This window comes from Peromyscus leucopus, chromosome 11, assembly GCF_004664715.2.
Source record: "Peromyscus leucopus breed LL Stock chromosome 11, UCI_PerLeu_2.1, whole genome shotgun sequence".
Lineage (NCBI taxonomy): Eukaryota > Metazoa > Chordata > Mammalia > Rodentia > Cricetidae > Peromyscus > Peromyscus leucopus.
The window spans coordinates 55,093,743-55,107,647 of record NC_051072.1 but is presented as its reverse complement, the minus strand read 5'-3'; the positions used below and the strand labels follow the sequence as shown (position 1 = coordinate 55,107,647).

Genomic DNA, 13,905 nt, shown 5'->3' with positions numbered 1-13,905 from the left:
GCGGTTTTACCCTATATAAATGGGAAAGAAAGACCCAACCTTCAACCTTATTCTCTGCTCTTGGTCTATGGCCCCTCTCCCAACTCTGTGTCCAGATCTTCCCCCACTGCAGTGGTCATATTTGACTGTGTCTTCAAACACTTCATTTCCCTAAGAATCACTCCCCAAAATACACTGGTTTAATTTATTTTAATTTACATCAGCATTCGGGTAACATGCATGCCATCAGCAGGGCTAATAGAAGATGAGTAACTACCTTTCACTTAAAGCCTACTTTGTGTGTGTGTGTGTGTGTGTATGGATGTTATATTTAGTGTGTATTACAGCTGGCTGCCTTAATGACTTTTACTGATATTTAAAAGTACTACACTAAAAAAACAGTCTAGACTATTTGTAAGCTGAAGCCTTAGTGCCTCAGAAATCTGTACATTTCTCAAAGACATTAACTGCTGTTTATATAGGTAATTCATCAATGACTCATTAAACAGATGTATTTCTGTTCTTGGGTCATTCCGAAAGCACCACTTCTAACTACAGCACTGCCTTCAGACTCATTTCTTCTCATTTATAATGAATTAGTAGGTAGTAGAGTCAAGTCTACAGTCTTGAGAGGTAAACGAAATACAACAGGGATGAAACGTCATGACTACACTTTAAGATTGGGAAGGGGCGGGGACTGACTCCGCTCTGTGACTGTCCTCATTGCTATGACAAAATGCCCATCAGAAACCACCCAAAAGAGGAAGAATTCATTCAGCTCACCGTTTCAGAGGGCTCAGTTCACATATTGGAGTATAAGATCATGCTAGTGAGAGCCCATGGGGAGGGACTTCTCCACCTCATGGCCACCAGGGAGCAGAGCAGAACTGGAGTTACAGAAGGGAACCAAGGCAAGACATGAGCCCTCAGGCCATTCCCTGGTGACTTACCACCTACAGCCAGGCCCACCAACTCCCACAGGTCTAAGCGAATTCTGAATTCACCCTCGATTAAGCCATTACATCAGAGCTCTCATGATCTAATCTCTGAGAGTGCCCCGGCAGACTCACCGAGGTGTGCTTTACAAATATCCTCAGCATCTCTCAGTCCGATCACGTTGAACCATCACAGGATGTGCGAACAGTGAGGATTTGGTTGTCAGGGCATTGTTTTCAAACAAACCTGTTTAGGGAAGTAAAAACATATGGCTTGCTATTTCTCAAGAAAGACGACTCCCAGCACTCCAGGAAGCTACCTTGTCCTTGGGCTTACAGGTTAATTTTGGCTCTTACAATTTATTGATTTAATTTTGAGATAAGGTCTCACTATGTAACTTAGGCTGGCCTTTAAAATCAAAATCCTCTTGCCTTTACATCCCAAGTGCTAGGACGACATACATGAACTACCATCTATAACTCAGCATTTTGAGTATTTCTATCTATCAGCCATGCATTCTAGGATCCTGATACAGATTTTTTTGTTTTGTTTTGTTTTTCGAGACAGGGTTTCTCTGTGTAGTTTTGTGCCTTTCCTGGATCTCGCTCTGTAGACCAGGCTGGCCTTGAACTCACAGAGATCTGCCTGCCTCTGCCTCCCGAGTGCTGGGATTAAAGGTGTGTGCCACCATCGCCCGGCCAAGATTTTTTTTTTTTAATATGGACAAAATCTACAGATGCTGGTTTCTGTTGCCATGTGATTGAGCCTCAGGTCATTGTCCTGTGACCTGGTGTACCTGCCCAATACTACTGCAGAGTCACTATGAGGATTACCACATCAAACAATTTAAGAGCCATTGGCATTCTGCAAATCACACCACGTGAGGTGCTAGCCATTCCTGTGTGAGTGTTTTCTACCCAGTCATAGCCCTTTTTATTTTATTTCCACAAATGCTGTCTCCTAGGAAGACAGATTATAACCAAGCCCTGCCATCATTTGTCAGTTGTAGCAAATGTTCTTTAAAAACAGAGCAGAGGTCTTTGCCATAATACAGTTTCTTTCTTTCTTTTTTTTTGGGGGGGGGGTTTGAGACACAGGGTTTCTCTGTGTAGCTTTGCGCCTTTCCTGGGACTCACTTGGTAGCCCAGGCTGGCCTCGAACTCACAGAGATCCGCCTGCCTCTGCCTCCCGAGTGCTGGGATTAAAGGTGTGCGCCACCACTGCCCGGCTCAGTTTCTCTGCTGTATCTGGAGATACAGAGTTTAGCTGTAGTAACATTAGTTTCCTATGATTTCAATTTCATAACCTAAGCAGATGGGCCGTAAAGTAACAAAAGAGAAAGAACGTTTGAAAAAGTTTGAAATAAATGTTTTTTTTTTTTTTTTTTTTTTTTTTTTTTTTTTTTTTTTTTTTTTTTTTTTTGTATCGTTTATATAACCACTGTTCTTGTTAGAGGCAAATATATAAGAATGTTTACAGTACTCTTATCTGAAAAGTACAGACTATAAATATATAGAACATATTAGTTACTTTTCCTTTTGCAATAATAAAGTCTCCTGGCAAAAGTGTCTTAAGGAAGGAAGGGTGTATTTAGGGTCATGGACTGAGGGAACAGACCGCCATGGCAGGAGCCCGAGGCAGCTGCTCATATTGCATTCAGAGTATGGAAGCAGAGGAAGGGCTGGCAAGATGGCTCGCTGGATAAAGGTGCTTGGTGCCAACCCTGAGGACCTGAGTTCAATCCCTGAGAACCCACATAGTAGAAGGAAAAAACTGACTCCCTCAACTTGCTTTCTGACTTCCACAGTACACTGTGGCACACACAGCTACCCACTCACCTCTCCCCAACACACAAATACATTAATAAATGTTTAGAAAAACCTTTATCCACACACACACACACACACACACACACACACACACACACACATATGCCAAAGCAGAGAGGGCCGCCAGGGTCAGCCCCCTTTCTCCTTTTGATTCAGCCTGGGCCCAGAGCCTATGGAATGGTGTCGCCCACAGTTGAAGTGGGCCCTCCCACCTCAGGGAACCTAATCCTGCACAGGTATGTTCTGGGACTTGTCTAGAGGATTCTAAGCCCTGTCAAATTGACAAGACTAACCATTGCACAGAGGAAATTAAATAAATGTAACAAAATGCTCGTCACAATGGGTGGTGTGTAGATGTGACCCCTGGGGACACAGCAGTTGCTTTGTGTCATCTGTATTTTCCAGGTTCTACAATAAGCATTGACCGTATAGTATGCATTTTTTTTTTACATTTATTCTTTTATTGTGTGTGTGGGCTCACATACAGAAGCTTTGCTATATTTATGGGTTCTGGGGAATCAAACACAGGTCATCAGGATTGGTGGCACATGCCTGTGAGCCTTTTTACCAGCCCACACTGTATACTTAATTTGCTTATAAAACTTGTTTTTTAATTTTTAATATTTATCTGTGGATCCAAATAAGTCAAATTCTTCCTGTGATTTCCCTTTTCAACTCTTCATGTAGTAACTATCTCATGTGTTGATCTCTATGTTTTCATGCTCTGAGCTGTAATAAAGCTGGTTTCACCATCTGGGTCACACTGGGAAAGGAGAGAGAGAATTAGAGGTTGGATTTGTATAGTATTTAAACTGTGGGTAATGGAAGCCTTCTTCAGCATCCCGTGCAGGTCAGCGACTTATAGTTGCAACCCCTGCAGGACCGATGCAGTGCTGTGGCTGCACCCTGGAAGTCTAGCATCAGGGAAGGCATGGTGAGGCGCATCGGGTGGAAGGGGTGTGAGGACCTCCTGATGATTCTCAGAGGTCATGGGGTTGACTTTGACTACACACAGTCCTAAATGTTTCCATCTTAAATGCTGGCCACGGAGGACATCTTTGGCACAAACTGTTGTTGCCTTCTGGGCCAGGAGAGAAATAGAAGTTTGAGGTGGCTTCTTTGGATCGTGGAGTTCTTGGTTTACTTTTGAGTGTATGTGACAGTTGATTTTGAGAATTTTTATTGCATCTCTCATGTCTTTTTAGCAAGGTGAGCTTTGTGTGTTGAATTCCCTCTCCGGCCCTAAAGACATGCTTCTGTAGGCTTATTATCATCTCACCTGAAGGGCACGCCTCTCTCCTGGGCACTGTCCTTGCTCTTAGCCTCTGGTGAATTTGTCTTACTTTATCCAAGGTCCCCCGGCATTCTGGCTGGGTAGAATCGCATCTTCCTTTCTCTGTTGCCCAGGGTCCCCACTGATCAGTGACTGCTCACCTGTGTGTCCTGCTCAGTTGTGAGATGACTAACAATGGGAAAGTCTTCAAGTTGGAGCATGAGTGTCATCTGTCACATGTTCCTTGGAAGGAGGAAGAAAGGCTAAAGAGCGGGTTCAAGAACAAGGTCTTTGTTACAGACGCCCACATCTGACTCATTTTGTAACCCCACAGCCTACAAGAGGCCTCACTTGGAGTCCGGCAAAACAAATACCTCCTGAACGAACTAATGAAGATAGCCTGGTAGTTAATACATCCCAAGGAGTGTTACTCTGGAGAGGAAAACGTAGCATTTTGGGGTTTTTCTGGCATCACATACCAAAAATGTTTGTTTCTTATAAAAAGCTTCCAATGGGTAGAAATTGAGACATACTCTGTTCAGACAGCTGATGCCACTGTCCAGACCCATTAGATACGGGGTCACTTTTGTAACCTACTAGCACAGCGCAGCACCTTATGCTTTTCTGCTGAGGTGGTTCTGGTAAAATTATCTGCCTAAGTTATTACATTAAGTCTAACCCATTCCACAGGAATGGGTGGCTGGTACTGTCATTTGGGCACTAAGACATATTTGTCTAGACGTTTGATCCAATCTGTATTTTTATTTAGTGTGTAATTGGTGAGAAAATAGCAAAGACCAATTTAAATGCTTGCATCGCTAACCTTGTCACGGTGTCGGAGCCCTCATTCATCATCATTATCTTGGGTTCCTGCAGCCGGCCGACTTCGTTGGAAAGCAAGCGCTGAGGCAGATCAAAGCGGAGGGGCTGAAACGGAGACTCGTCTGCCTCACCTTGGCAACGGAGGATGTGGATCCGGAGGGAAATGAAAGCATTTGGTACAAAGGCAAGGTGGGTGCCACAGCCACCACATCACCCACGACCGAATGTCTCTGTGTACTACTAGAGTGTATTTTCCCCTCATTTATTCACTTATTGAGAGGATGGCACACTTTTAATTTCTGAGCTGACTTTAAAGAAACAGAAATCAATTCACTGACAAGAAACTGACATGCTGCTCATTTTCTTTTTTTTTTCAAAAGGAAGAATCTATGTGTGTTTAAAAATATTGGGTCACAGCATATTGATATCTGTGAATGCAAAAGATGGATTTTGTAAGAATTTGCTATTCTGATTTAATTTCTCCAGCATCTCTTTAACAGATACAATTAGCATAACAAGCACAAATCCAAATGGACACATCAGGACAATGAGGGTTGAACTGACTTGGAAAGCAGCCACCACTCTGTTCTTCAGGAAGAACTGATTGCTGTCTTCCAACTTTGCGTTGTTCATGTCCTTCTTGAAGTTCAGTATAACCAGGGGTAGTGGACTAGCCCATCAGCAGGACCCCACTCCCTTCACTTTCTCTATTTGTAAAGTCCAGTGTGGCTCAGCATTAGGATGTGCTTTGACTGGGGTGGGATGCCCAGCGAGATGATGGAGAGAGAGAACACTGGCCCTTCCAAGCTCTTCTAAGAGCTGTTTGTTCTATGTGGAGCAGGGTCAGCTCCGTTAATGCTCAAAGCTCAGAGATCCTGGACTTGTGAATTTTCTCATCTACTGCAGCATCTCTGACTTTTTATTTCATTTTCTCCGTCCTTTAGTGGTAGATGGCTGGAGTCGGGGAACCTCACTGACACACACACACACTAAGGCCTTTTGACACACAAGCCTTTTGACAGAACTGATGTGGCCGAATGACCCCTAGAGACCAGACATTTTTCATGTTTGCTCACTTAGTGTTACAGCATCCCTGTTAGATCTGTGTGACCATTTCTGTTGTAAAGATGAGGCTCAGAGAGACTGGGTAAATCATTTTCGTTTCTGTAGTTAATGGTTGGTTGATGGAGCTGAGTTCAATCCACCTACATTCGGGCTTTGATTCCTGCCCCTTCCTCTAAAGACTGCTGACTACTCCAGTCTGCCCTCTTGCTGTCCTTGCTGGTGTACCCCTGAAGTCACTCTACAACCTAATCATATGCCACAGTTCCGCATCTGATCATGTTATCACACACAGTGGAGCTAACAGGCTTTCCTGGGATCTCCAGTTCCTGTCTGCCACCTTCTCCAAGCTGATCTTCACTTCCCCTCTCAGATAGGGCTGAGCTTGCTCTTCTGTTTGAATTGTTCCTTGTGACTTTTCCTTCCTCTTTCCTTTCTCTATTTTTGGATCCCATGGAAATGGAGTTACAGATAGCTGTGAACCACCATACGGACACTGAGAATTAAATCCAGCAGCAAGTGCTCTCAGCCACTGGGCCATCTCTCCAGCTCTAGACGTCATTCCTTAATACATGTTGGTAGCCAAGGATTCTGGTAATCCCAGCATCCCATAAACTGAAGCAGAAGGATCATCAGTTTCAGGCCAGCCTGAGCTATGCAGTGAATTTGGGGCCAGCCTGGGTTACATAGCAACCCCTGTTCTTCCCCTGCTTTCTGATTTGCCCACAGTTGATATGACTTCTACCAAGCACCAACTCTGCTATTAACCAGATTCTTGACCTGATTTCTCACCTTAGTTTCCTCATGTACAGAATGAAGCCCCTGGACAGGATAATGACGGCTGTTTTAGTCAGAGTTTCTATTGCTGTGAGGAAACACCATGACCAAAAAGCAAGTTGGGGAGGAAAGTTTTTTGTTGTTATTGTTTTGTTTTTTGGGTTTTTGTTTGTTTGCTTGTTTGTTTTTTTTGGGGGGGGCTTTATATTTCCACATCACTGTTCATCATCAAAGGAAATCAGGACATGAACTCAAACAGGGCAGGATCCTGGAGGCAGGAGCTGATGCAGAGGCCATGAAGGGGAGTTGTTTACTGGCCTGTTCCCCCCCCCCCAACCATAGCCTGCTCAACCTGCTTTCTTATAAAACCCAGGACCACTGGCCCAAGGATAGAACCACCCACCATGGGCTGGGCCCTCCCCGTCAACCATTAATTGAAAAAAATGGATCTTATGGAGGCCTGAGAGTCCCTCTGTTTAGATAACTCCAGTTTGTGTGTCAAGTTGCGGTCAGACTAGCCAGCACAGTGGCTCTTAGTGGCTCTAAATTTTTTCTGGTCATTAATCCCCCAACTTTATCTTTCCTTTGTTTTATGGGTTTTTTTTTTCCCCTTTACCCCCATCCACCTTCAGCATTCCCTAAAGTGTCTGTGTTAGTTTGTGTATCTGTGGCCAAACTACCCCAGCTTTTGCTACTTTATTATGTGCTATCTTATTATGTGCTATCTTATTATGGATCCATCAAGGCACCACTCCGCCGATGAGAGAAGAAACCCCAGGACGCAGCTGTAACTGGAAACATCCTCCTAGACTTATGCAGAGCCAGGCTTTGCTAATCTCACGGGTGTGTCGTAATTCAAGCAAGCTGCCAATCAAAATTAATCATTGCAGTGGTCCTCAGTTACCCTCCCACCAACATGCTGGAGATGCCATGCTCACACAGCCTCTAGGCAGCTCCAGGCCAGTCACAACCACCGACAGACTTCTGGCCATAGTCAACACGATCATACTCAAACTAAAGTTAGCAAACCTGAAAATCCAAGTTCTACTGTAACATTGTATTTTTCTTCTTCTTCTTCTTTTTTTTTTTTTTTTTACAAACTTATACACTGAGTTTGTATTATATATCTTTTCTTTTCTTGTGACTTAGAGACAGGGTCTCATATTACGCAGGTTGGCCTTGAACTCTCTGTAGCTAAGGATGACTGTGGACTTCTGATTCTCCTTCCTTCCAAGTGCTGGCTGGTGTTTCAGGAGCCTGCCACTAAACTCAGCTTTATGCTGACCTTGGGATGGAGCCCTGGGCTCTGTGTATGCTGGGCAGGTGCCCTCCTGACCAAACCACAACCCCTGCTCAACTTATCTTTCATCTTTCTTACCACACGTCAGCTGCTAATAGAGTTCTAGCCCAAGTGTAGGACCCTTCCTCTCAAATTTACTACCAGAAGCCGGTCTGCTGATGCTCAGTGGGGTCACCATGTCTACCATGCTAAAAGCCTTTAAAAAAAAAATCCTTGTACCACGCTACTTCTTTTGGTCCACCAACCAGCTCCCAAATCACGACACAGAGACTTACTATTAGATTTCAATACTCGGTCTAGCTTAGGCGTGTTTCTGGCTAGCTCTTTTAACTTCAATTAACCTGCTTCTCTTTATCTACCTTTTGCCTCAGGGCTTTTTACCTTTTCTTACTTTCTTGTTGTCTCTATATCTGGCTGGCTTCTGGCTCTGGGCGTCTCCCTCATTCTCTCCTTCTTCTTTCTTTTTGAGCCTAGATTTCTCCTATTTATTCTCTCTGCCTGCTAACCCCACATATCCTTTCTCTGCCTAGCTGTTCGCTGTTCAGCTCTTTATTAGATCAATCAGGTGCCTTAGGTGGGCAAGGTGAAACAGATGCAGCATATCTTTACATAACTAAACACACATCCTTACATTAATAAACAAATCCAACATAAACAAAAGGAACACACCTTTACACAGTTAAATTAATACTCCACAGCAAAAACAATGTACCTAGTTAATATATAATATAAAATAATATTCCTAAAAAAAATAAAAAATAATATTCCTAGTTAGAATAATATTTCACAACAAATCCTCATTTCCAAAGACCACTCTTTAAAAATGTTTTGTAAGTATTTGAATTGACACACTAATTATGCACATTTATGAGGGGCCATGTGATACTCTCAAGCATGACAGGATGTGTGGTGATCATCTCACGGTGATTGACATCTCCATTATCATAGACATTATCTTTTTTTGTGTTGAGAGTGCTTATTTTTGTTTGCTTGGTTGGTTTTGTGTGTGTATATGTGTGTGTGTTTGTGTGTGTGTGTGTGTGTGTGTGTGTGTGTGTGTGTGTGTGTGTGTGAGAGAGAGAGAGAGAGAGAGAGAGAGACTCTCTAGGTAGCCCTGGCTCTCCTGGAATTTGCTATGTAGGCCAGGCTGGCCTCACCTGCCTCTACTCCCCAGTGCTGGGATTAAAGGCATGTTTCACCATGTGAGGCAATTGGAAGCATTTCGAACCCTCTCTACTAACACCCACAGTTATCCAACCAAACATGAGAGGCTATCCCTTGGGTCAGATACTCTGTAGGTTCAGAACTGACAAATATTTTTGCTTTTTGTTTCCTGACCTGGCTTATTTCCCATGCTTTTGATATTTTATATTTTATTCCTACAAACACTCCCAGTGCTGGAGACAGAGAATAGGCTTATGCGATTCTTCAACACTTTTTTATTTTTGTCGTTTACTCTGTTCCAGCAATGTTGTAGGCACATCAACAAATTAAGCAGAAGAGAACCGTTGTCTTTGTGGCGTTTCCACACGAGAGAAGACGGGGTGGACAAAGAGGGAAGTCCATAGGTATATGCACTTCAAATGGAGGAGTAGCCTTCGGAGAAGCAGAGTGCAAGTGGGGGCGGGGCGATGTCTGTACTTAAACCTGGTTAAAGTTTAGAAAGTCAAGACAGAAGGACATTAGTTCTGAAAGACCCTTAGCGGCAAAGGCCGTTTTCAGGAAGAGGCCTTTGGGAAAGTCTAGAGAGCTCAGGAGGTGGCGGCCATGGTGGGTATCTTTGCCTTCTTCTTCTCCTTCTGTTTAAAGACTGCAGCACAGGGGACAGCATCAGCAGAAGCACAAGTTACCATGCAGCTGCAAAGGGGGTCACCCAGTGAAAGGTCATTTCCCGTGCTGTCCCTCATCAGTTAGAGACTGAATTCAAGAGACAAATGAGAAAGGCTAAAAATAAAGGAGAATGATATACATTGGCTAAAACCAAAAACAAACAAAAACCCAAGGTCAATGTTGCAATAAACAGAGTGAAGGTCTCCTGGGCGAGGGTGGGACAAGTGTCCTCCTTAATGGTGTCCTCAGCAAGAACGGATGGATCTAATTGAACCCAAAAGAGCAGGAGTAGAACTTTTTAGAGTTAGTGCTAGGAAAAAACAACTGTGTGGATTTTATAAGTAAGATAAAAGGAAAGGATAGACTTTGAAACTATCCTGGCTAGAGTAGAAATGAAAGTCAATGCTAGCACAAAACAAGCACATTTAAAAATTAGCACTCGAGTTTTCCTTAGGTGACCAAGGAAGAAATGACTGAAGGCATTTCCTGTGGGAATGTTGGGAGAGGCAGGATGGCTGAGGAATCTCTGAAGCGACTGAGGGCTTGTGACCAGTGACCCGGAGCTGCACCCAGAGTCACCCAGAGCTCTTCCTGTTTTTTAAGTCACCGGGGCAAACCAGCTCAACTCTCCCACCTTCCAACACCAATCCCTGGTTTACAGACTTAGAAATGCAGCCAGTCACCAAGACAGCCTTCAACGCCCCATCCTCTTGGACACCGACCCTTATTTTCTGCTACTAAAGTCTGACCCAGAGGAGGAGAAACAACTTCAAAGCACGTGCTGAATTTTAGCTGTCAAGCACATGACTGACAGGTGAAAACATCTGAATCAGCTCCGCTGTTTGTGTCTTTAGTAACCGGTTCTCATCATAAGCTGAGAATCTCACGAGAGCTGCTGATTTGGGGTTTCAAAGGCATAGTTAGAAGCCCAGACCTCAGAGATAAGGGTCTACAGTTGAGTTCATGAGTGTGTTAACATCTAAAAAGACTGGAAGTGGTGTGTGCTAAATGAGCTCTTGTCTGAGGGACCGGGTGGACTCATGCTGTGAGTGTTGACAGCAGCCACATGCAGTCCACAGTGCTGGACGGTGGGGCCAGAAGGACCAGCAGAATGTTAGGAGACCCCAAGTGTGTATGTATGTGTATGTGTGTATGTATGTATGTGTGTATATGTGTATGTGTGTATGTATGTATGTGTGTGTATGTGTATGTGTGTATAGGTGTGTATGTGTGTGTGTGTATGTGTGTATGTACGTATGTGTGTATGTGTGTATAGGTGTGTATGTGTATGTGTGTATAGGTGTGTATGTGTGTATATGTGTGTATGTATGTGTGTGTATATGTATGTGTGTGTATGTGTATGTGTGTGTATATATATATGTATGTATGTGTGTATGTGTGTATAGGTGTGTATGTGTATGTATGTGTGTGTATGTGTATGTATGTGTGTGTGTGTACATTTCTTTACAAATCATATTTTGTTTTTGTTGTCTTCTTTTTTCCAAGCAGTGTTTCGACCTAACAATTTGTTTTGAATTCTCATTTCTATAAACAAAGGTCTTTATTTTATGTGCATGCCTGTATGTCTGCACGTCTGCATGTGCACCATGTGTGTGCAGGGCCTAAGGACCTGAAGAGGGTGGTAGTTATAGGAGCTGGAGTTACAGGTAGTTGGGAGTCACAGGATATGGGTGCTGACACCGCTGAGCCATATCTCCAGCCTGGAGTTCTGCTTGCATTTCTCTGTCATCTTCCCTTTAGATCTGCCTTGCACTAACCCTCTGATCCTCTCATGGGACTCAGTGCATGGGTGTTTTGTTTGTTTGTTTGTTTTTTTGGATAAAGCCCATTTACATCTCCTAGGTTTTGATTGCTTGATTGGTATTGTCACACCCCAGTTTCCCTGAAGCCCCCTGGCTTTGATGGCTCATTTCTTTGCCCATTGCTAGGTGAGATAGGGTCCAAATTCACCCAACCCATTTTTATTGATTCATCTACCATTCGCTGGTTGTAGCCTTCTCTCCTTCTGGAAGCTTCCATCCTCTATTTCTGTCAACCTAATCCCACCGTTTTCAAAGAAAGTCTTTCATGTTTTAAGCCATGGCTGTTTGGTTCTATTTTCTTGTAGCTCTGTTAATTTCCCCAACTAAGCTGGAAGCTCTTGAAGGTAGGCACCAGGACTCCTACTCATTTCTCCGGAGTCTAGAACACGTGATAAAACTAACTATTAACATCACACCTTATAATTGGCAAGGTTGAAAATGCACTCGCCCAGACAGTCCTTCTCCAGACAATAATAGCGCTGGTGAGAACGTGAGCAGCAAAGACACCCTCATACACTGTTGGTGGGAAGTTTAAGTAGTCCAGCCACTATGGACATCCGTGTGGAGGTTCCTCAAAGACTGAAATCAGCATTATAGCCATACACAAAGGAATCTGAGTCAGCACACCACAGGGATCCCACACCCACGATCAGCAGTATTCACAATAGCAAATGTGGGGTCAGCTCAGGTGTCCATCAAAAGAGGTAGTAAAGAAAACAGCACAAATATCCGATGACGTTTTCCTTAGCCACAAAGCAGAGGTGTGGAACGGGAGATCGGGGTATTAAGTGACAGAAACTAGACTCAGAAAGACAATGGTACATGTCTGCATTCATCTGTGGAATACAGATCGAAAAACATCTGTAGATAAGACATAAAAGTAGAAAGGAGACAATTGGAGAAGAAAGGGACCAGCAGGAAGGAGGAGAAAGGATGGAGTGAAGTTACACATGTGTAACTATTCCGGGATGAATTAATATAATGGACAATGAATAGATGCTAACAGACCCCTCCCCATTGTGAACTGACTCTGTACCTGGGGGAACATCTGGAGACGAGGAGCACAACGCTCTGACCACTGTGCTAATATGCTGAGGACAGCTGTTCTTCTTTTTCAGGTGGTTGGCAACACAACGTCCGGAAGCTACAGTTACAGCATCCAGAAGAGCCTGGCTTTTGCTTACATCCCTGTAGAGCTCAGTGACGTGGGGCAACAGGTGGAGGTTGAACTGCTGGGGAAGAATTACACAGCAACCATCATCCAAGAACCCCTGGTGCTCACAGAACCTGCCAGAACCAGGCTTCAGAAGGACGGCAGGAAGTGAAGACTTGAGCAGGACCCATGCCCGCCAGCTGGGCGGTAGCTGACGGGACTGCTCGCGAGTCCCGCTCCGACCAGAATAAAGGTCGCCCAGACTTCATCTCAAAATCATCAAAATCTAGGTCAACGTCTTAGTAAAACCTTTTTCTTAGTGGTTTTCTAAACGCAGTGGTTTGATGAATCAGCAATTTGTGTTGCCCATTCAAATGAGGAATTTAAGATGAACATGTTTTACTGCCCCACACTGATGTATATGAAACTAATCAGAGAAGAATTAGGTGTTTGCGAATATGAAATCATGATTCTAAGGGAGTTAAAGGACTTTGTGATTTTAGAAACGCAGTATGTGGCTGATAGCTGAAAACAAGTGAATAAATTATCTCTTACATGAAAAGATGCATTGACATGGATGGACTTGCTTTATTGAGACATTTTTCCTTAGGTGGATAAGTGATAGTTTTCAGTTTTCATAAGATGTCTGTGGCGGAAGCAGCTGCACTTCTTACCAGTTGGTCACACACATTCTTAGGCGGCTGTCTCAGATATTTTCCAGTTTCCTAACGGTTCCCGTGGAAAGCGGCTTTGGGGACTTTGTGATTGCCCTTCCTAAGGCTTGCGTTTGCACCAGGCTTCCAGAGAGAAGAGGCTTCCCAAGGAAGCGTGCTTGTAAATTGTCAGAAACGAAGCTGAAGACTAAATAGATTATGCCAGCACAAACACGGTTTGAATACTGAGTGCCTCTCCCGGAGAAGGAATTAATGCGAGCTGACATCACACGGTGCCCTTCTGAGCAGCTTTTCACAAAGCATTTGACAACACAGGTCACACACAGGCTTAAGAGACGACAGGATTACCCTCGGTACTGTGGATGGTGAGGGAAAAAAACCGAGCAACAATCCTTTGATGTACTTCCTCAAATCATTAGGGTTTTGAACTTTTCCAAGGTACTAAAG

The 13,905-nt window shown here is 43.8% G+C and overlaps 1 protein-coding gene across 1 annotated transcript in view; it reads left to right on the top strand.

The window, feature by feature from the left end:
• Dmgdh (dimethylglycine dehydrogenase) overlaps positions 1 to 13,350 on the top strand; it is a 71,839-nt gene extending 58,489 nt beyond the window's left edge. Inside the window, exons 15-16 of the mRNA XM_028871644.2 lie at positions 4,894 to 5,028; positions 12,750 to 13,350. Of these exons, the coding sequence (XP_028727477.1) occupies positions 4,894 to 5,028; positions 12,750 to 12,956 (342 nt within the window). The 3' untranslated portion in view covers positions 12,957 to 13,350. The remainder of the gene's footprint in view (positions 1 to 4,893; positions 5,029 to 12,749) is intronic.
• The last annotated feature ends 555 nt before the right edge of the window (positions 13,351 to 13,905 follow it).